Source organism: Nylanderia fulva, unplaced genomic scaffold (assembly GCF_048542155.1).
Source record: "Nylanderia fulva isolate GAGA-0341 unplaced genomic scaffold, ASM4854215v1 Scaffold68, whole genome shotgun sequence".
Lineage (NCBI taxonomy): Eukaryota > Metazoa > Arthropoda > Insecta > Hymenoptera > Formicidae > Nylanderia > Nylanderia fulva.
The window spans coordinates 643,165-663,125 of record NW_028190786.1 but is presented as its reverse complement, the minus strand read 5'-3'; the positions used below and the strand labels follow the sequence as shown (position 1 = coordinate 663,125).

At 28.5% G+C, this 19,961-nt stretch overlaps 5 protein-coding genes across 6 annotated transcripts; 2 read left to right on the top strand and 3 right to left on the bottom strand.

Moving 5' to 3' along the window:
• Positions 1–1,521: 1,521 nt before the first annotated feature.
• LOC146720517 (dehydrodolichyl diphosphate synthase complex subunit DHDDS-like) lies at positions 1,522–8,038 on the bottom strand. 2 transcript variants are annotated; one of them, XM_085488339.1, is made up of 4 exons: positions 7,748–8,038; positions 7,509–7,658; positions 1,944–2,092; positions 1,522–1,862 (listed from the first exon to the last, which is right to left on the bottom strand). In XM_085488339.1, the coding sequence occupies exons 1-4, from the start codon at positions 7,906–7,908 to the stop codon at positions 1,660–1,662; spliced, it is 663 nt and encodes a 220-aa protein (XP_085344465.1). In that variant the 5' UTR covers positions 7,909–8,038; the 3' UTR covers positions 1,522–1,659. The 2 variants fall into 2 exon arrangements, with proteins under 2 accessions (XP_085344465.1, XP_085344464.1); XM_085488338.1 differs by having other exon boundaries at positions 1,531–1,862; positions 7,497–7,658.
• LOC146720519 (KRAB domain-containing protein 2-like) lies at positions 2,441–4,836 on the top strand. Its single transcript, XM_085488334.1, has 3 exons — positions 2,441–3,601; positions 3,689–3,867; positions 3,947–4,836. The coding sequence occupies exons 1-3, from the start codon at positions 2,723–2,725 to the stop codon at positions 4,611–4,613; spliced, it is 1,725 nt and encodes a 574-aa protein (XP_085344460.1). The 5' UTR covers positions 2,441–2,722; the 3' UTR covers positions 4,614–4,836.
• On the bottom strand, positions 5,233–7,490 carry LOC146720518 (KRAB domain-containing protein 2-like). The gene is made up of 3 exons (XM_085488343.1): positions 6,245–7,490; positions 5,979–6,157; positions 5,233–5,899 (listed from the first exon to the last, which is right to left on the bottom strand). The coding sequence occupies exons 1-3, from the start codon at positions 7,121–7,123 to the stop codon at positions 5,233–5,235; spliced, it is 1,725 nt and encodes a 574-aa protein (XP_085344469.1). The 5' UTR covers positions 7,124–7,490.
• A 4,998-nt stretch (positions 8,039–13,036) lies between the features above and the next one.
• Positions 13,037–16,253, bottom strand: LOC146720516 (uncharacterized). Its single transcript, XM_085488315.1, has 7 exons — positions 16,099–16,253; positions 15,678–15,816; positions 15,156–15,362; positions 14,381–14,549; positions 13,996–14,197; positions 13,520–13,699; positions 13,037–13,436 (listed from the first exon to the last, which is right to left on the bottom strand). The coding sequence occupies exons 2-7, from the start codon at positions 15,770–15,772 to the stop codon at positions 13,276–13,278; spliced, it is 1,014 nt and encodes a 337-aa protein (XP_085344441.1). The 5' UTR covers positions 15,773–15,816; positions 16,099–16,253; the 3' UTR covers positions 13,037–13,275.
• Positions 16,157–18,447, top strand: LOC114945573 (uncharacterized). The gene is made up of 5 exons (XM_085488313.1): positions 16,157–16,361; positions 16,637–16,775; positions 17,091–17,297; positions 17,922–18,090; positions 18,274–18,447. The coding sequence occupies exons 2-5, from the start codon at positions 16,681–16,683 to the stop codon at positions 18,445–18,447; spliced, it is 645 nt and encodes a 214-aa protein (XP_085344439.1). The 5' UTR covers positions 16,157–16,361; positions 16,637–16,680.
• The last annotated feature ends 1,514 nt before the right edge of the window (positions 18,448–19,961 follow it).

Here is a 19,961-nt window from a genome sequence, read left to right as displayed (position 1 = left end):
TTGTCTTTTAATCAATTTTATAAGAATTAAATGATTGGTCGAATCGACGTCGATTTGATGTCGATTCGACCAATTATTTTAGAAATTTAAAATGTGAAAAAATCTTATATATATTATATTATATATATTATATTATATTATATATATATATTTTATTATATATATTAATTCATATAAATTCTTATAATATTGAATGAAAGACAAAAATAATCTGACAGAAATATTCGCAAGTGATTAATTAAAACATTTTCATGATAAGGTCGCAAAAAATACTACATATAAGATTATTTTTATTGTCTTTTAGTTATTTCATAAGAATTTATAAAATATGACTTTTCTTCACATTTTAAATTTCTAAAATTTTTTACATCAAAAAGGATACTTAACAATTAATTTATAATAATAAGAATAATAAATAACGTTTTTTTCTAAGGGAAAGAGTAGACCTTAGATTATTTATTATTTTTTTTATTATTATATATCATTGGTATAATAAATGTATTCCTTTTGATCGATGAACTGCGCGCACGGATTGATTATTATCCATGTAAAAAATCGATAAAGGCTATTTACTAGATAGAACTGCGAATTATTACTATATATATATAAATAATTGCTGTTTATACACAAATATCGACGTTGAATTGACGTCAAATCGACTTGTCAATGACTGGTCGAAATTTAAGCCCATTTTTAAGTCAAATCGACTACAAATTTCGACCGTCGATCGACCAGTATCATCGACGTCGAATCGACGTCGATTCAACAAATCATTTCTGGCTGGGTATGTTGTTGAACAAGTCATCGTGTATGACAACCCTCGTTTCTGATACATACTTTGTTCATTTTTTGCACATATTAGTTATTTTTATGGACGAGAGGCGATAAACATGTTAAAATTATGGTTGAAGTATGAAAAAATCATTATGGTTGGTAAATTGAAGATTGGTTTCTTACGTAATTGTAAAAAGCATGTACGTTTATAACGTTCTGTTTTGTTCTCTGCAAAAAACCTTGTTTAAAGGGATGTCGGATCTGATACGTGGAACTTTTGTAAAATTATCACCGATTTGTTTGAGTGAGTGTACAGTGCATTTTACTTATCAGACTATAATAAATAATCGGATCTTGTTTATTTAAATCTTGATTTAATGTTTAACAACATTTCATCGGGAGGATTCAATCAAGATATCTCCCTTGACCAATAAATCAGGAAGTCTATTCTCATGGGTGATTGCATGGTGCGTTCTCTCGAACAAAGTATGTATCGGATACGGCGGTTGTCATACACGATGACTTGTTCAACAACATATGTATTGAGACAATAACTGACTTTACATATTTATTATCTTGACTATGTTAACTACCGTCTTTAATGTTTAATATCACGTTTTAATTTATAATCAAAATATTTGTATTGCGCTGAAAAAGGCTTGAAATGTCAGCCCAAACGTTCGCATAATTGTTTATTTCTTATATATTTATTTTCTCATTTTAAATACACTTTATTAATATCATCTACACATAAATGTTTATTTCTTATGTATTTATTTTCTCGTTTTAAATGAATTTTATTAAGATTTTCTGACAACTGCAATTTGTTTAATATAGCTCTTACAGCCCTTCTTTGTTCACAAACATTAAATAAAAAATGTTTATTTAACTGTATCTTCTTACTTGCCACAAGAGAAAGTCACTAAGTCGAACTTCTCCAGAAGTACGAATTAATAAATCTGGATTTGTAGATTTGTAAGTATATAAACTGTGAGAAATCAGGTCTTCATTTATATCTTCTAGTAAAATGTCACCATGTTTTACACCTCTTAATATATCCTTAACTGCATGCGTAATTTCATCCCTTGCTACGCAAAGATATCAAAATATTGTGTAAATTCTTATTTAATGAAAAATATCATGAGTTTAAACATATACAGTCATCTTACATGAATAAGGAAAAGCAAGATTTAAAGTTATTTTATTATTGTTTTTAGTGGTAATCATCATTTTGGCCAATAATTTTTGCATTTCTTCTGAAAGTAAGGCCCAATTGCCAATTACTCGTATACGTATTCCTTTTTCATCCCATTTATTCCTAAAAATGTTGCATTTTGTATTAATAGATCCATCAGATTATGTTGTAACTAGCTTTAATTCCGCACTTTAATTAGTTAGAAATCTGAAAACATTTTTTCACGATAATGGAATTTTCTCTAAAATCACAGAAAAAATAAAAATTAAAAAACACATTGTAGCTTTTTCCGACAAATTTGCAACATTTTGGTACTAATTTCGAGAAAATCGGATTTCTAATTAATTAAAGCGCGGAATTAAAGCTAGTTACAACATAATCTGATAGATCTATTATTACAAAATGCAACATTATATATATATATAATGTTGCATTTTGTATATATATATATGTCGTAGCCCGATAGCGAAATTAGCCAATTAGCTAAAAGCCTAGGCGTTTAGCTAAATGCCGCCTGTTAGGCTAATCGAGGACGATATAGTCTAATGGCCTGGAAAATTCAGCCTGTTAGACGAGAAGTCGGCTTTTCGCCTAACGGCCTGGCGCGCTGTAGGCGATTAGAGAAATGCTTGTTTTGGAGCTCGATATGTTGTCAATTTATTGTTTGTAAATATCTCAGTGGGTCTTAAGTAAATCATCACAGAGCTCGTTGTATATTCAATTTTTTTTGTTAGTTGGCAATCAATAACAGCCATGGCAAGTTATATGCCAGTAAACCGCGATGAGTTTAACGAAAAATTAGATAAATTCTATTCAAATCGACCTGGCAGTAATCGAACAGTGTGGAGGCGAGATCAGATGATCAACGTTATGAAAATTCTGCAAGAAATTCAGGTTCCAAGTACTAAAAAGACAGTATCTCATTATCATTACGCGAAGAAGTATGAGCTAGCAAAAATTGGAACGGAATCGTATGTAATTTTAAAACGAAAAACTTCGAATGAGCCAGTTATTTACGTAATAGCGATGGAGGATTACTACGATAAATTGTTAGAAGCTCACATTCAAACAGGCCATGGCGGAAGGGATAAGATGCAGTATTACATTAAAGAAAAGTACAGGATAACGAAGGTGGCTTGTGAAATATTTGTGTCTTGCTGCGGGACATGTAACAGAAAGAGGGTTGCTCCAAAACGAGGAGTTGTGATAAAACCAATACTGAGCGATGGATTTAATGTTCGCGGACAGGTGGATTTAATTGATTTTCAATCTTGTCGCGATGGTGAGTTCAATTGGCTACTAAACTACCAAGATCACGCTACCAAGTTTTTGCACCTTCGACCCTTGAGATCCAAGCACGCAGCTAACGTTGCTGAAGAATTGTCGAAAATCTTCTTTACATGGGGAGCCCCGACTATTTTGCAGAGCGATAATGGTCGAGAATTCGTGGCTGCAGTAATACACGAACTTGTTTCCATCTGGCCTCACTGCAGGATTGTTCATGGGCGTCCGCGACACCCACAGAGCCAAGGTAGTGTCGAAAGGTCAAATGCGGACGTTGAAAACATCTTAAGAGCCTGGATGATCGATAATGATTCGATAAATTGGAGTCGTGGTTGCTACGAAGTACAAGTAATGGCTCTCACATATATAATTAAATTAATATTGTGTTCTTGAATACACACTTGAAAATTTACATACTTTAAATATTGATTTCAGTGGCAAAAGAATACATCGCGACATAGAGTCATAAACAGGAGCCCGTACGAAGCTCTACTTGGACCGATAAAAAGCGGCATAAGAAATACATCTTTGCCTGATGAAATTTTAAATTCGCTTCAGACAGAGGAAGACTTGGAGCAAGCTCTGGAGGAGCAGAATGTACAATTGAACGCGAGGTAATTGACTTAAAATAAATATAATAGAACTAGATAAATATAATATAATAGAACTCATATAGAGTGATTTGAACTTTAGTGTTGAGCAGTGCGAAGACGTAAGCAAGAAAAAAAGAATGCGAGAGGATGAAGAAGAGGAAAGAGAGGGACCACAGAAGAAGCGACAGGTAGACGACTCGAGCAGTATACTTTGCACAAAGTGCAAAATGGAAATGCATAGCGACCGCGGACAGATTGCTATCTGTTCATTGTGCGCTAGGGGCAAACAGCTACTTGACACTCGGTCAAATTGTTTCGAGCGTCAAACGACAGAGGCCGAAAAAATGGTTACCTGTTCGAGTATCACTTTTCCACCCCTTCAGATCAATGACACCATTACATTATCTGTTCCCACTGTTGACCGTGGGCCTCTCGATTTTAATAACATATTTGGCGTTGTAACTGATACCAAAAATGACGTATATCAAATTGGAACTAAGGATGGGATATTGAAAGGATGGTTCCCCCGTATTGAAATTGCAAAATCGGGCACTAATCTTATTACCATGGCTGACGTTCCAAAAAATGTTCTTCTTACTTTGAGGGAAGCTGCTGCAAAGCAGTCGGCAAGTGGTGGACAGGGATATAAAAAATGCAATTGCAAAATTGCTAAAAATCAGTGTCAGACAAATAGATGTGCATGTTTTAAAGCAAAAATTCTTTGCAATTCTCGTTGCCACAGTAGCGCATCTTGCATTAACAAATAGTAATGTAGTAATAATTGTGTAGTAAATAAATTGACAACATATCGAGCTCCAAAACAAGCATTTCTCTAATCGCCTACAGCGCGCCAGGCCGTTAGGCGAAAAGCCGACTTCTCGTCTAACAGGCTGAATTTTCCAGGCCATTAGACTATATCGTCCTCGATTAGCCTAACAGGCGGCATTTAGCTAAACGCCTAGGCTTTTAGCTAATTGGCTAATTTCGCTATCGGGCTACGACATATATATATGTCGTAGCCCGATAGCGAAATTAGCCAATTAGCTAAAAGCCTAGGCGTTTAGCTAAATGCCGCCTGTTAGGCTAATCGAGGACGATATAGTCTAATGGCCTGGAAAATTCAGCCTGTTAGACGAGAAGTATATATATATGTCGTAGCCCGATAGCGAAATTAGCCAATTAGCTAAAAGCCTAGGCGTTTAGCTAAATGCCGCCTGTTAGGCTAATCGAGGACGATATAGTCTAATGGCCTGGAAAATTCAGCCTGTTAGACGAGAAGTCGGCTTTTCGCCTAACGGCCTGGCGCGCTGTAGGCGATTAGAGAAATGCTTGTTTTGGAGCTCGATATGTTGTCAATTTATTTACTACACAATTATTACTACATTACTATTTGTTAATGCAAGATGCGCTACTGTGGCAACAAGAATTGCAAAGAATTTTTGCTTTAAAACATGCACATCTATTTGTCTGACACTGATTTTTAGCAATTTTGCAATTGCATTTTTTATATCCCTGTCCACCACTTGCCGACTGCTTTGCAGCAGCTTCCCTCAAAGTAAGAAGAACATTTTTTGGAACGTCAGCCATGGTAATAAGATTAGTGCCCGATTTTGCAATTTCAATACGGGGGAACCATCCTTTCAATATCCCATCCTTAGTTCCAATTTGATATACGTCATTTTTGGTATCAGTTACAACGCCAAATATGTTATTAAAATCGAGAGGCCCACGGTCAACAGTGGGAACAGATAATGTAATGGTGTCATTGATCTGAAGGGGTGGAAAAGTGATACTCGAACAGGTAACCATTTTTTCGGCCTCTGTCGTTTGACGCTCGAAACAATTTGACCGAGTGTCAAGTAGCTGTTTGCCCCTAGCGCACAATGAACAGATAGCAATCTGTCCGCGGTCGCTATGCATTTCCATTTTGCACTTTGTGCAAAGTATACTGCTCGAGTCGTCTACCTGTCGCTTCTTCTGTGGTCCCTCTCTTTCCTCTTCTTCATCCTCTCGCATTCTTTTTTTCTTGCTTACGTCTTCGCACTGCTCAACACTAAAGTTCAAATCACTCTATATGAGTTCTATTATATTATATTTATCTAGTTCTATTATATTTATTTTAAGTCAATTACCTCGCGTTCAATTGTACATTCTGCTCCTCCAGAGCTTGCTCCAAGTCTTCCTCTGTCTGAAGCGAATTTAAAATTTCATCAGGCAAAGATGTATTTCTTATGCCGCTTTTTATCGGTCCAAGTAGAGCTTCGTACGGGCTCCTGTTTATGACTCTATGTCGCGATGTATTCTTTTGCCACTGAAATCAATATTTAAAGTATGTAAATTTTCAAGTGTGTATTCAAGAACACAATATTAATTTAATTATATATGTGAGAGCCATTACTTGTACTTCGTAGCAACCACGACTCCAATTTATCGAATCATTATCGATCATCCAGGCTCTTAAGATGTTTTCAACGTCCGCATTTGACCTTTCGACACTACCTTGGCTCTGTGGGTGTCGCGGACGCCCATGAACAATCCTGCAGTGAGGCCAGATGGAAACAAGTTCGTGTATTACTGCAGCCACGAATTCTCGACCATTATCGCTCTGCAAAATAGTCGGGGCTCCCCATGTAAAGAAGATTTTCGACAATTCTTCAGCAACGTTAGCTGCGTGCTTGGATCTCAAGGGTCGAAGGTGCAAAAACTTGGTAGCGTGATCTTGGTAGTTTAGTAGCCAATTGAACTCACCATCGCGACAAGATTGAAAATCAATTAAATCCACCTGTCCGCGAACATTAAATCCATCGCTCAGTATTGGTTTTATCACAACTCCTCGTTTTGGAGCAACCCTCTTTCTGTTACATGTCCCGCAGCAAGACACAAATATTTCACAAGCCACCTTCGTTATCCTGTACTTTTCTTTAATGTAATACTGCATCTTATCCCTTCCGCCATGGCCTGTTTGAATGTGAGCTTCTAACAATTTATCGTAGTAATCCTCCATCGCTATTACGTAAATAACTGGCTCATTCGAAGTTTTTCGTTTTAAAATTACATACGATTCCGTTCCAATTTTTGCTAGCTCATACTTCTTCGCGTAATGATAATGAGATACTGTCTTTTTAGTACTTGGAACCTGAATTTCTTGCAGAATTTTCATAACGTTGATCATCTGATCTCGCCTCCACACTGTTCGATTACTGCCAGGTCGATTTGAATAGAATTTATCTAATTTTTCGTTAAACTCATCGCGGTTTACTGGCATATAACTTGCCATGGCTGTTATTGATTGCCAACTAACGAAAAAAATTGAATATACAACGAGCTCTGTGATGATTTACTTAAGACCCACTGAGATATTTACAAACAATAAATTGACAACATATCGAGCTCCAAAACAAGCATTTCTCTAATCGCCTACAGCGCGCCAGGCCGTTAGGCGAAAAGCCGACTTCTCGTCTAACAGGCTGAATTTTCCAGGCCATTAGACTATATCGTCCTCGATTAGCCTAACAGGCGGCATTTAGCTAAACGCCTAGGCTTTTAGCTAATTGGCTAATTTCGCTATCGGGCTACGACATATATATATACATATATAGATAGATAGGTAGATAGATATGTATATGACCAATTTAGAATTTTGTATATACTTCTCTTCTAACATAAGCTTAAACTTGTATCTGGCTAATTTCATAAATCCATTAACTTCATTTTTACTGCGATTGAAGTTATTTATACTAAAAGTATATGCTGTGATTTCTGTAATACCCAAGTTCGTGCACCAATCAATTACTTCTATCAGTTTATCATATCTATAAAGGAAACATAACGTATATGTACATGATATAAGAGAATAAAAAAGATTAATATATAAATACAAACTCTTTTCAAAGACACATACCCTTTTTTATTTCCATCCATTTTGGCCATATTACGTTTTTTCGCATAACGTCGATTACCATCCATCATTATAGCCACATATTTAGGTATTTGACCAGTTTTTATAATCTTTAAAGCTAATAATTGAAACCAATACAAAATATAACTCCATATCCACGACATTTTATTTTTTCACGTAGAAATGTGTGAAAATATTTAAACAATGTTTTCCTGTCAATTACACTTTTGCCAGACTTGATAATATTGAGCAAGTAAACACTTTTGCCAGACTTAATACTATTGAAGAAGTACAAAAATTTGTTAACGAACATATATATATACATGTACGATATGTATATAATAGTTCTTCAAAAAGATAACCGTAACTAAATGATAGTAATCAACTGTTATTTAGTAATTGTGAAACATTTTTATTAGAATTGAAGCTATTTTTGACCTACTTTTTCATAACACAAATTATTTTACTAGATGGCGTGCGTTATTAATGTTATTTTTACTTGTTATTGTGTCATATTTCGACAGACGACCTTTTAGTCTGCGAATGTATATAATTATAATTTTAATTCTCTGAATTTCTATTATGTACATAATTCCAATGCCCGAATTCATATTATGTACATAATTTTAATTCGCCGAATTTCTCTTATTTATTTTATTACACTATTATTTATTTATTATTCTTTATTTAAGCTTAATTAAAAATTATCATATTTGCAAAGTATATTTTTATGTATTATTTCGTAATATATAATAGAATATTATATAAATATTTGCTTGTTTTATTTTTAAAAATGTTTAAAATGATTTAAATCTTCAATATTTATAGATTAATAAAATATTTTTACATATTTATAGAAAAAATTATTATCACTTATTATAAAAATTAAAATTTTTCTTGAAAATTTTCGACCTAACTGGCCAGTTCAATTTAATTTGAAACACTACGTTTCGACCCTTAGGTACGGGTCCTTTTCAAGTGTAACTGTACAATAAAAATATACAATGATTAGGATATGAAACGATAATTTACAAAGTTGTTAACAAAGAAATTTACAATAAATAAAAATAATGTACCTTTAAAGATGTTGATTCGACAGCAGTAAAATTACTAATGTTGAACCGGAGACAAGTAAATCAATTTAAGTCAAACGTTAAAAACACAATAATATCAAAGTTCGACAATGCAACGAAATAAATAAATAAATACAATACATAGACAATCATATACTGTGGATCAACTTATCATAAATAGGATTTAGATTTTCTGTGTCCCTTTGTAAATTGATGTTATTCTTATATTTTTTAATAAAAAACATCTCCGCTAATTCTCTCTTCCTTCTGTTTTTTTCGCAATGTAAAATCCTAGGTTCCATCCATTTAAAATCATGGTCATATTTTATACGATGTTTACTAATTACGTTGAAATTGCTATGATGTTGTTTAATATTTTTAAAATGTTCGTTTACGCGTGTAGCTAATTGTCTTTTTGTTTGCCCTGTATATGTTGCATTGCAATTGTTGCATTCGTCAGTTGCAACGTCAGTTTTTTTTCATATGATTGATCTTATCTTTACCTCTCTTGATTAATCTATTTAATTTTTTCGGGATAGTATAAACGATGTCGAGGCCACATTTTTTAAGCGTATTACTCAGATTTTCGCTCAAGTTTTTTATATACGGTATCGATAACAATGATCTCGTATTAAACTTTTTACATTCATTGTCATTTACCATCGAAAATTCTCTATGGTGTTTTAGAGTTTTCATTCTCTTCTCAATATGTAGTTTAATGAAAGGTTTAGTATGGTTTTACTCATCACTGGCGACTTCATTAATTTTATGGTTATTTATAATTTTTACTAACTAATTTTTATATCAAAAAACTTTTTTTAAATAAAAATAATGTAATATTTTTATTTAAATATCTATTTAATAAAACTATTTAATAAATCAAATAACAATTTAATGTAAATAATAATTTTATTTTTTGAAATATCAATTATTTTAAATTTAACTATATAATTTCCTTGTATTTTTATTTTATAGTTTACAACTTCACTGCTGTGCATCGTATCGGTGAGTCTCATCAATTTTTATTTAAATGTTAGGTAATAATTTTATGAAAATTATTTTAACACTATACTTTACTTGCACAGTTATTTTAGATTTATTTTAATACACATTAGACAATAAATAAGCGAAGTTTCTACGCGATATTTGCGATTTGTTAGTCGTTAAATATATTGACAATAAAATATAAAATATAGTGAAATATAGTGCCTAATTTTTTTTTTATTCGTGCAGTAGACGAAGCTCTTTTTTAATATTACCAATTTATATTGTATTATTATTTATAATTTACGTATATATATATGTATGGGTCATTCCACGTCAAATCGGCCATCCCTCTGCCCAAAATTGTATTGAAGTAAATTTATCTTTTCAAGGTATGAAAATTTAACTTGAAGCATCTAGTTTTTTATGCCGTGTAGCGATTTTGAAAAATGTTAAATAATGACCTTAGTCTTGTCAGTTATATAAAAAATGGTATGTATTTTCTTATTCAAATCTTTACTATTTCCTTACAAATGAAGTACAAAAGTCATTGTTAATGTAATTTGATCCGCTGAATCCGAATCTGATGTCAGAAAAACAAAATTTCTATTTTTGCAAATAAATAATTAGTTATTGATATTTACTTCTAAAAAATAAAATTAATGTTATTATTTGTAAAAATGTTTTTTTCTCTTTTTACTACAACATTTCTGTGCTAGAATATTTAACTGTATATTATTTTTCAGCCCCAAATTTTACATTTTAAATAATAAAAATTTTTTAAATTTAATTTAAAAATCTTAAAAATTAAAAACTTAAAAATTTAAAAACTTAAAAAGACTGAAAATTTAAAAATGTTAAAAACTTATAAAAAATTCAGAAAAAAATGTAAAGTAGGCTTTCAAAAATAATCTACAGACAACATTAATGCTGTATAAACGCAGAAAGCTTTTTCATAAAATATTAGAAATATTAAAGAAAGGTTTATTATATAAATCGACCACACTGGCAATGCTCTATTTAATTAATAATCACACAACGGACAGACAGATACATTCTTGACACGTTTTCATCTTGCAAAAAATTTTTGCATAATAATGATGATGTTATTGTCACCAGAGCTGATAAAGGTCAAATTACGATAGTCATGGACAGCAAAGATTATGTTGAGAAAATGAGGACGCCCGCACGATAACTTTGACAAGGACGCAGAATAAACGCCGCGTTAACAGATAATCACCAACTTCGCGTGGTTTTATCATATTTTTAAATAATACAATATTTTTTTCGTCATCAAGAGACACGGTAGTGTCTCGCGACCAGTTAAGGGCGTAGCGGAGACACCGTGTATCTTAACGCGAGTCGGACATTTGAGTCTTTATAATATTTCGAATCCTCAATAATGGCTGAAGCAATCGAGTTTATACTAGACTTAATCGATAGATTGAGTTTGAATTATATAATAAAAGTGTCTTTATTTCTGCTCTACGTGATTTGTAAGCAGAGATATATAAATGCAAAGTCGAAATATGAAAAATTTCTATTAAGAAACGTCCCCGTCATCATTATCATCATTATCATCATTATCATCATCATTATCATCGTCGACCACGCATACATAGTAGTATCGTGCTACACGTATTCACACGTATACAACACATACGCACACATATATCACACGTACACAACACATGCAAGATGCATGTAGTGGTAATTTTGTCCATCTCGCACGTTTTACAACAGATGGCGATAGTGACGCTCCGCCATATCGGCAGCGTGCGGGGTTATGTTGGCTAACTCTCTCTCTCTCTCTCTCTCTCTCTCTCTCTCTCTCTCTCTCTCTTTCTCACACACACACGCACACACACACACACTCTCTCATTCTCACTCACTCACTCACTGTTCGTCTTGTGTACTTATTTAGTACATTCATGATCGGCAGCGTGCGGGGTTATGTTGGCTAACTCTCTCTCTCTCTCTCTCTCTCTCTCTCTCTCTCTCTCTCTCTCTCTCTCTCTCTCTCTCTCTCTCTCTCTCTCTCTCTCTCTCTCTCTCTCTCTCTCTCTCTTTCTCACACACACACGCACTCACACACACACTCTCTCATTCTCACTCACTCACTCACTGTTCGTCTTGTGTACTTATTTAGTACATTCATGATTAAACATCTATATGCATTAATGTGAAATTTACTTACAATTAGTTTACTTGAAATATTCAATCTCTAAAGTGTTTATCTTATAAGATAGACAAAAAAATCTGAGTAAATAATCTACTATAAAAAAAGTCATGTGTACCCGTGAAGTGCGTGTTTGGAGTCGAAAGTCTTGTTGCCGTTTTTCCGCGTATACGTGATTGGTGGTCGATTCGAGGTACGGGGCGAACTTGATCGCGGTTATTATAATAATGACAGTTCGTATCGTGATAATAAAGGTTAAATGTGTAGTGATCTCGGTATGTGTTATATAATATTTCTTAAGAGCTTGTGTCGTGTCACGCAAGATTTAGTAGAAAATAATATATTTATAAAAAAGAAGGCATAAATAAGATGAAGCAGTGATCGACGAATGAAAAAAAGTAAGTATATATATAAATATATATACAGATCTTTTTATTATATTTAATACAAATAAATCTTAATTTTTTTTTTTTTTTTTTTTTATCACAATTTATAGGATTCTAATTAAATAATTAAGCAAATTTATCTATTTATAAAATAATTAAGAGAAAAAGATATAATATCATTTTACTTCAGTACTCTGTAGCCGAAATTTATGATACATTAAACTAATTATTATGTCGAAATAGGCTATCTTTTTGCTTACTCCTGAGTAAATTAAACATAAAAAACAGAGATCGATAATATTAAAAAGAAAAAGAAGCCTTCGATTTGAAAAATTATTTTTATTTTACATCTGCATAGAAAGTATGAATGATGATTAATAAACGACTAATCCTGTAGTTTGAATTCTGATTTAAATATAATTATTGTACTCGATATCTCGGCCGTATTAAAATTAAATATGAATAATATCTACATTCTTGCAATATATAATAATACAACATATGATATACACAATAATTAAGTACAAAAATATCCTATAAATTGTCGTAATGCAATTTGCTTACGAAAACATTTTACATAAAATTTAATTTTATTTCATAAAATACATTATAATACATAACATCATTTTTGAAAAACTATTACTTATGTAACGAATGGTGACATTTATTTTTAACATCATTGAAATAATTATATTTTACTTAATGTCAAAGTTCGATAAAAAATTGATACTTGATATTATATATAGTTTCTAGAAGAGTATATAAAATAATACTTTCAAAATATTATAACGTTTAAATAACACGAAAGTGAAACTAATTATAACCAAACATTGTGAACGCGTTAAAAAAAAATTTTTTTAAATATTAGAATTATTTTCACATATTATTTAATAAAATGGAAAAGAATCATTATTTTCGAATCATTTTGCGTGGTGGTAATCCTAAATCTTCATTGGATGTTTTTTTTACAATTGGTCTTGTACCCAACAATAATTGTTGAAATGATAACTTTTCCTCTCCTATTTGCTTTATGTCTGTTGAATGATCAATCTCCAAATAAAATATGTCATCTAAATGATAAAATTATAATATTAATGACAGTTATATAGTAATTATATTTTTGGAAATTTTAAAACTTTTTCACATAGCTTACTCATAATTTTTACATATCCTTTCATTTCAATCATTTGCCCCTTGTCAAAGTAGACATCATTATCATAATTTACTATTTGTATCTCCAATTTATACGTCTTATCTGTAATGGATCCGCAGCCAATTGTTTTAAAACTATTTAGAAATTTATTAAAATTCGTTTTAATGTATCCACGTATAACTGAAAAAAATTTTATTAATTTTTAGTTTATCACAAGATTCATCTTTAGTTCATCAGTATCATTTTTAGTTTATCACTGTATTATAACGAATTAACTTATAGAAAATATTTAAATCTCATAATTATAAAAATCAAATAGTATAAAAATAAGAAATTATGTAAAAAATATGTATATAAAAGATTTATAAAAGCATATAGTTACATATTTATACGTACGTTTGCATACAAATGTTTATCGATATATAAGAAATACCGGATTTTAGTATAAAGTATATTATATACATATAAACACTTACTAATGCATGCATTAAGATATTGAGGTACATCACACAATTCCACTAATTGTGGTTGCATCGCTTGAATGTTTTTTTTTAGGTCAAAATTACCCAACGTATTTATTGTCGTGTTGGATCGAATAATTAGTTCGTATTGAAGTGTCCCTTGGTTGAATTCAGGTATTTTTACCTTTTTAGCCTTAGCACCATCAATATGCACAATCTGCAAAATTAACAAATATTATTAAATTAAATATGTATATTAAATTAATATTATTCTAATACTACTGTTTTATATGTACTTTATTGGAATAAACTTTTTTTTTTAAATATTACAACAAAATGATAATAAAAATAATAATTTTAATGTTATAAAAAATAAATTATACAAAAATGTATCGCTTACTCGATTTGGTTGTATATAAAAATTTATACGATCAATTTCTTCGTTCCAGGCAACAACTTGAATGCGATGTTTACTGTTGTTGTTCACCAAAAATTTTAACAATCTATAATGTTGGGATTTACCAACTATCTTCGGACCGTCAATTTCATCGATAAATCCAACAATTTCTCTAAATAAATTTTTTATTAAAATTAGTAATATAATAATATTTTAATTTGTTTTAATTATCAAGCTAAAATATTAAATATTATGTTCTTTTATTTGTTAATTACAACAAAAGATAATAATTTTTATTTAAGAAAGAATTAAATATATATACATAATGTGATCACAACAATTGTTAATAAATAGTCGAAAAGAAACTTTGAAGGTTATTGTGACATAAAAATTTTGATATTAAATATGTATATGTGTATCAAAACTATATTAATTTACAAATGAGATATTTTAATTAAATTATTCTAATAACATGCTTTAAAAAACAATACATTATTAACGAAAGCGTACTAAATATCATTTATTGATAATATTTTTCCAATGGTAGATTTGATAATTACATGTTATATAATTTCTGATAATGTAAATTTTAAAAACAATTCATTATATTGTAGTATATTTCGTTATTAAATTTTTCGTTTAAATTAATCTTAAAAATATTTTATTAACTGATATGATAATACATTTAAGACATAGAGGTAAAAATTTGCATAATAATTATACAATTAAATAAAAAATTATATTATATTAAGTATAAATTAAAAATATAAAGACTCACACAGTAGAATCTTCGAATTGTATCGATTCCAACATTTCATCCGATGCCAAATATATCGTCTCCAAAACATCATTTTGATTGAGAAAAGTAATTTCCTGTCTATTGACTTCCACATCATTACTTCGATTTGGAGTAAAAGTTTTCTTTTTGTTGCAGGTTTCCGAATGACTTTCTTCGTTTAATGTCTCCTGCTGTATGTTAAGTATTCTGTAAATGAGTAGCGTATATCAATATAATATCGTGATTAATAAAATATATTTTATAAAACTTTTATGTCGCAAGTTACAAGCTCTTCCATTTAAATTATGTAAAAGATTATTATATTGCGAACTTTAAAAAAGAATCGGTAAAATAGAATCTCTTTTATATAAGAAAGCAGTTATAAAAATAATGTAAATTATTACTAAAAAGCTATCAATCGATTTTAACTAACAAAATTAGCTATTCTCTGTAACAATAATTTAAAAATTTATAAATAAAAAATGAAAATATTAATAAAAATAAGTATATTAATAAATTTACTTGTTAAGCGAGGATTCCTTTAAATTAATTTGGGACGAATGTTTATTTCCATTATTTTTTTTCTTATCCTTTTGATGTTGGTTAACTTTTTCCATTTTTTCTTTTTATCTCTTTTTCTTCCTCGTTCCTTTATTTAAAACTAAAACAAAAACGTATACTATAATATATCGCATAAAGTGTAATTTTATGTTAAAAATAGAAATTAAATCGCAAGAGTTTTATAAGAGAGCAATATCAATATCGAACAAAATTTAAAAAAAAAATTTTTTTTTAAATTTAAAATATATATTTAAAAAATTTTAACAAAATTATAATTTAAAATTTAAAAAATAATTAAGTAATGTAATAATTATTAAATTTATGTATAATGTATAATAATTTATAAAATAATTATTAAAAATATATCAATAATTTAGCTCACTTCTTCGAACCTCCTGTAGATTTGAGAAGATATGTTGCTATGTATAAAGAGTAACATATTTTGTTTTATCGTTGCTATAGAAAATTCGATGACGTTAAAGTTGTGTTCTAAAATCACTATTAATATTGAAAATCTATAATTCACGTCACATTTTAGAACACAACTTTAACGTCATCGAATTTTCTATAGCAACGATAAAACAAAATATGTTACTCTTTATACATAGCAACATATCTTCTCAATTCTACAGGAGGTTCGAAGAGGTGAGCTAAATTATTGATATATTTTTAATAATTATTTTATAAATTATTATACATTATAAACAAATTTAATAATTATTACATTACTTAATTATTTTTTAAAATTTAAATTATAATTTTGTTAAAATTTTTTAAATTTTAAATTTAAAAAAATTTTTTTTTTTAAATTTTGTTCGATATTAATATTGCTCTCTTATAAAACTCTTGCGATTTAATTTCTATTTTTAACATAAAATTACACTTTATGCGATATATTATAGTATACGTTTTTGTTTTAGTTTTAAATAAAGGAACGAGGAAGAAAAAGAGATAGAAAGAAAAAATGGAAAAAGTTAACCAACATCAAAAGGATAAAAAAAAAAATAATGGAAATAAACATTCGTCCCAAATTAATTTAAAGGAATCCTCGCTTAACAAGTAAATTTATTAATATACTTATTTTTATTAATATTTTCATTTTTTATTTATAAATTTTTAAATTATTGTTACAGAGAATAGCTAATTTTGTTAGTTAAAATCGATTGATAGCTTTTTAGTAATAATTTACATTATTTTTATAACTGCTTTCTTATATAAAAGAGATTCTATTTTACCGATTCTTTTTTAAAGTTCGCAATATAATAATCTTTTACATAATTTAAATGGAAGAGCTTGTAACTTGCGACATAAAAGTTTTATAAAATATATTTTATTAATCACGATATTATATTGATATACGCTACTCATTTACAGAATACTTAACATACAGCAGGAGACATTAAACGAAGAAAGTCATTCGGAAACCTGCAACAAAAAGGAAACTTTTACTCCAAATCGAAGTAATGATGTGGAAGTCAATAGACAGGAAATTACTTTTCTCAATCAAAATGATGTTTTGGAGACGATATATTTGGCATCGGATGAAATGTTGGAATCGATACAATTCGAAGATTCTACTGTGTGAGTCTTTATATTTTTAATTTATACTTAATATAATATAATTTTTTATTTAATTGTATAATTATTTATCAAATTTTTACCTCTATGTCTTAAATGTATTATCATATCAGTTAATAAAATATTTATGAGATTAATTCAAACGAAAAATTTAATAACGAAATGTACTACAATATAATGAATTGTTTTTAAAATTTACATTATCAGAAATTATATAACATGTAATTATCAAATCTACCATTGGAAAAATATTATCAGTAAATGATATTTAGTACGCTTTCGTTAATAATGTATTGTTTTTTAAAGCATGTTATTAGAATAATTTAATTAAAATATCTCATTTGTAAATTAATATAGTTTTGATACACATATACATATTTAATATCAAAATTTTTATGTCACAATGACCTTCAAAGTTTCTTTTCGATTATTTATTAACAATTGTTGTGTGATCACATTATATATATATATTTAATTCTTTCTTAAATAAAAAATAATTATCTTTTGTTGTAATTAACAAATAAAAGAACATAATATTTAATTTGATAATTAAAACAAATTTAGCTTGATAATTAAAACAAATTAAAATATTATTATATTACTAATTTTAATAAAAAATTTATTTAGAGAAATTGTTGGATTTATCGATGAAATTGACGGTCCGAAGATAGTTGGTAAATCCCAACATTATAGATTATTAAAATTTTTGGTGAACAACAACAGTAAACATCGCATTCAAGTTGTTGCCTGGAACGAAGAAATTGATCGTATAAATTTTTATATACAACCAAATCGAGTAAGCGATACATTTTTGTATAATTTATTTTTTATAACATTAAAATTATTATTTTTATTATCATTTTGTTGTAATATTTAAAAAAAAAAGTTTATTCCAATAAAGTACATATAAAACAGTAGTATTAGAATAATATTAATTTAATATACATATTTAATTTAATAATATTTGTTAATTTTGCAGATTGTGCATATTGATGGTGCTAAGGCTAAAAAGGTAAAAATACCTGAATTCAACCAAGGGACACTTCAATACGAACTAATTATTCGATCCAACACGACAATAAATACGTTGGGTAATTTTGACCTAAAAAAAAACATTCAAGCGGTTGCAACCACAATTAGTGGAATTATGTGATGTACCTCAACATCTTAATGCATGCATTAGTAAGTGTTTTTATATGTATATAATATACTTTATACTAAAATCCGGTATTTCTTATATATCGATAAACATTTGTATGCAAACGTACGTATAAATATGTAACTATATGCTTTTATAAATCTTTTATATACATATTTTTTACATAATTTCTTATTTTTATACTGTTTGATTTTATAATTATGAGATTTAAATATTTCTATAAGTCAATTCGTTATAATACAGTGATAAACTAAAAATGATACTGATGAACTAAAGATGAATCTTGTGATAAACTAAAATTAATAAAATTTTTTTCAGTTATACGTGGCTACATTAAAACGAATTTTAATAAATTTTTAAAATTTTTTAAAAACCCCTTGGGGGGGAAAACCTTACGAAAAAAGTATAAATTGGAGAAAAAAAATAGTAAATATGTTTAAATGATTTTAACGGGACAAGGGGCAAAATTTTTAAAAGGGAAAGGTATGAAAAAAATTATGAGTAAGCTATGTGAAAAATTTTTAAAATTTCCAAAAAAAAAAAAATTACAAAAAAGGTCTTAATTTTATAATTTTTTTTAAGATGACATATTTTTTTGGATTTTGATCTTCAACGACAAAAACCAAAAAAAAGGAGGGAAAAAAATTTATCATTTAACAATTATTTGGGTAAAGGGCCCCAATTTGTAAAAAAAAAAATCCAATGAAGTTTGGGGGAATCCCCAAAAAAATGATTCGAAAAAATGTTTTTTTTCCCAAAATTTTTTAAATAATATGTGAAAAAAATTTAATTTTAAAAAAAATTTTTTTTAAGGGGGTACAATTTTGGTTTATTTTGGGGTTTCATTTGGGGTTTTTAAACTTTAAAATTTTTTTGAAAGTATTTTTTATAACTCTTTAAAACAATATAAACAAGTATCAATTTTTACGAACTTTGACATTAAGTAAAATAAATTTTTTTTTTGTTTTTAAAAAAAATGTCCCATTTTACAAAAAAAATATTTTTAAAAAAATGATTTATTTTTTAATAATGATTTTATAAAAAAAATTAATTTTATGTAAATTTTTTTTCAAAAAGAATTTTTGCATTACCCCCATTATAGGATATTTTGTTTTTAATTTTATTGGTAATCTTGGGGTATTTTTAAATTGCAAGAATTGTTTTTATTTTTTTTTAATTTTAAAGGCCCCGAGATACGAGTAAATAATTTATTTAAATCAGAATTCAAATCGGATTGGGTTTTTTAAATCATTTTTAAACTTTTGGCATTTTTAAAAAAAAAAAATTTTTTCAAAATCGAAGGCTTCTTTTTTTTTAAAATTCCCGGACTCTGTTTTTTTTTTTTAATTAAAGGGTTTTAAAAAAAAAGAAACTATTTAAACAAATAATTTTTTTAAGTAAAAATTTTTGGCTAGAGAAAATAAGAAAATGATATTTACTTTTTTTTAATTTTTATAAATAAAAATTTCTTTTTTATTTAAAAAATCCTATAATTTAAATAATCAAAT

Excerpts from the sequence above, each read along its gene's own strand:
- LOC146720518 (XM_085488343.1), bottom strand. The coding sequence starts at position 7,123 with ATGGCAAGTTATATGCCAGTAAACCGCGATGAGTTTAACGAAAAATTA. Across the intron at positions 6,158-6,244 it reads GTGGTTGCTACGAAGTACAA|TGGCAAAAGAATACATCGCG; the intron begins GTAATGGCTCTC and ends TATTGATTTCAG. Across the intron at positions 5,900-5,978 it reads AATGTACAATTGAACGCGAG|TGTTGAGCAGTGCGAAGACG; the intron begins GTAATTGACTTA and ends TTTGAACTTTAG.
- LOC114945573 (XM_085488313.1), top strand. The coding sequence starts at position 16,681 with ATGGAAAAAGTTAACCAACATCAAAAGGATAAAAAAAAAAATAATGGA. Across the intron at positions 17,298-17,921 it reads CAATTCGAAGATTCTACTGT|AGAAATTGTTGGATTTATCG; the intron begins GTGAGTCTTTAT and ends AAATTTATTTAG. Across the intron at positions 18,091-18,273 it reads TTTATATACAACCAAATCGA|ATTGTGCATATTGATGGTGC; the intron begins GTAAGCGATACA and ends TTAATTTTGCAG.
- LOC146720516 (XM_085488315.1), bottom strand. The coding sequence starts at position 15,772 with ATGGAAAAAGTTAACCAACATCAAAAGGATAAGAAAAAAAATAATGGA. Across the intron at positions 13,700-13,995 it reads ATATCTTAATGCATGCATTA|TTATACGTGGATACATTAAA; the intron begins GTAAGTGTTTAT and ends AATTTTTTTCAG. Across the intron at positions 13,437-13,519 it reads AGGATATGTAAAAATTATGA|ATGACATATTTTATTTGGAG; the intron begins GTAAGCTATGTG and ends TTTATCATTTAG.
- LOC146720519 (XM_085488334.1), top strand. The coding sequence starts at position 2,723 with ATGGCAAGTTATATGCCAGTAAACCGCGATGAGTTTAACGAAAAATTA. Across the intron at positions 3,602-3,688 it reads GTGGTTGCTACGAAGTACAA|TGGCAAAAGAATACATCGCG; the intron begins GTAATGGCTCTC and ends TATTGATTTCAG. Across the intron at positions 3,868-3,946 it reads AATGTACAATTGAACGCGAG|TGTTGAGCAGTGCGAAGACG; the intron begins GTAATTGACTTA and ends TTTGAACTTTAG.
- LOC146720517 (XM_085488338.1), bottom strand. The coding sequence starts at position 7,908 with ATGTCGTGGATATGGAGTTATATTTTGTATTGGTTTCAATTATTAGCT. Across the intron at positions 7,659-7,747 it reads ATGGATGGAAATAAAAAAGG|ATATGATAAACTGATAGAAG; the intron begins GTATGTGTCTTT and ends TTTCCTTTATAG. Across the intron at positions 1,863-1,943 it reads TCTTGCTTTTCCTTATTCAT|CAAGGGATGAAATTACGCAT; the intron begins GTAAGATGACTG and ends ATCTTTGCGTAG.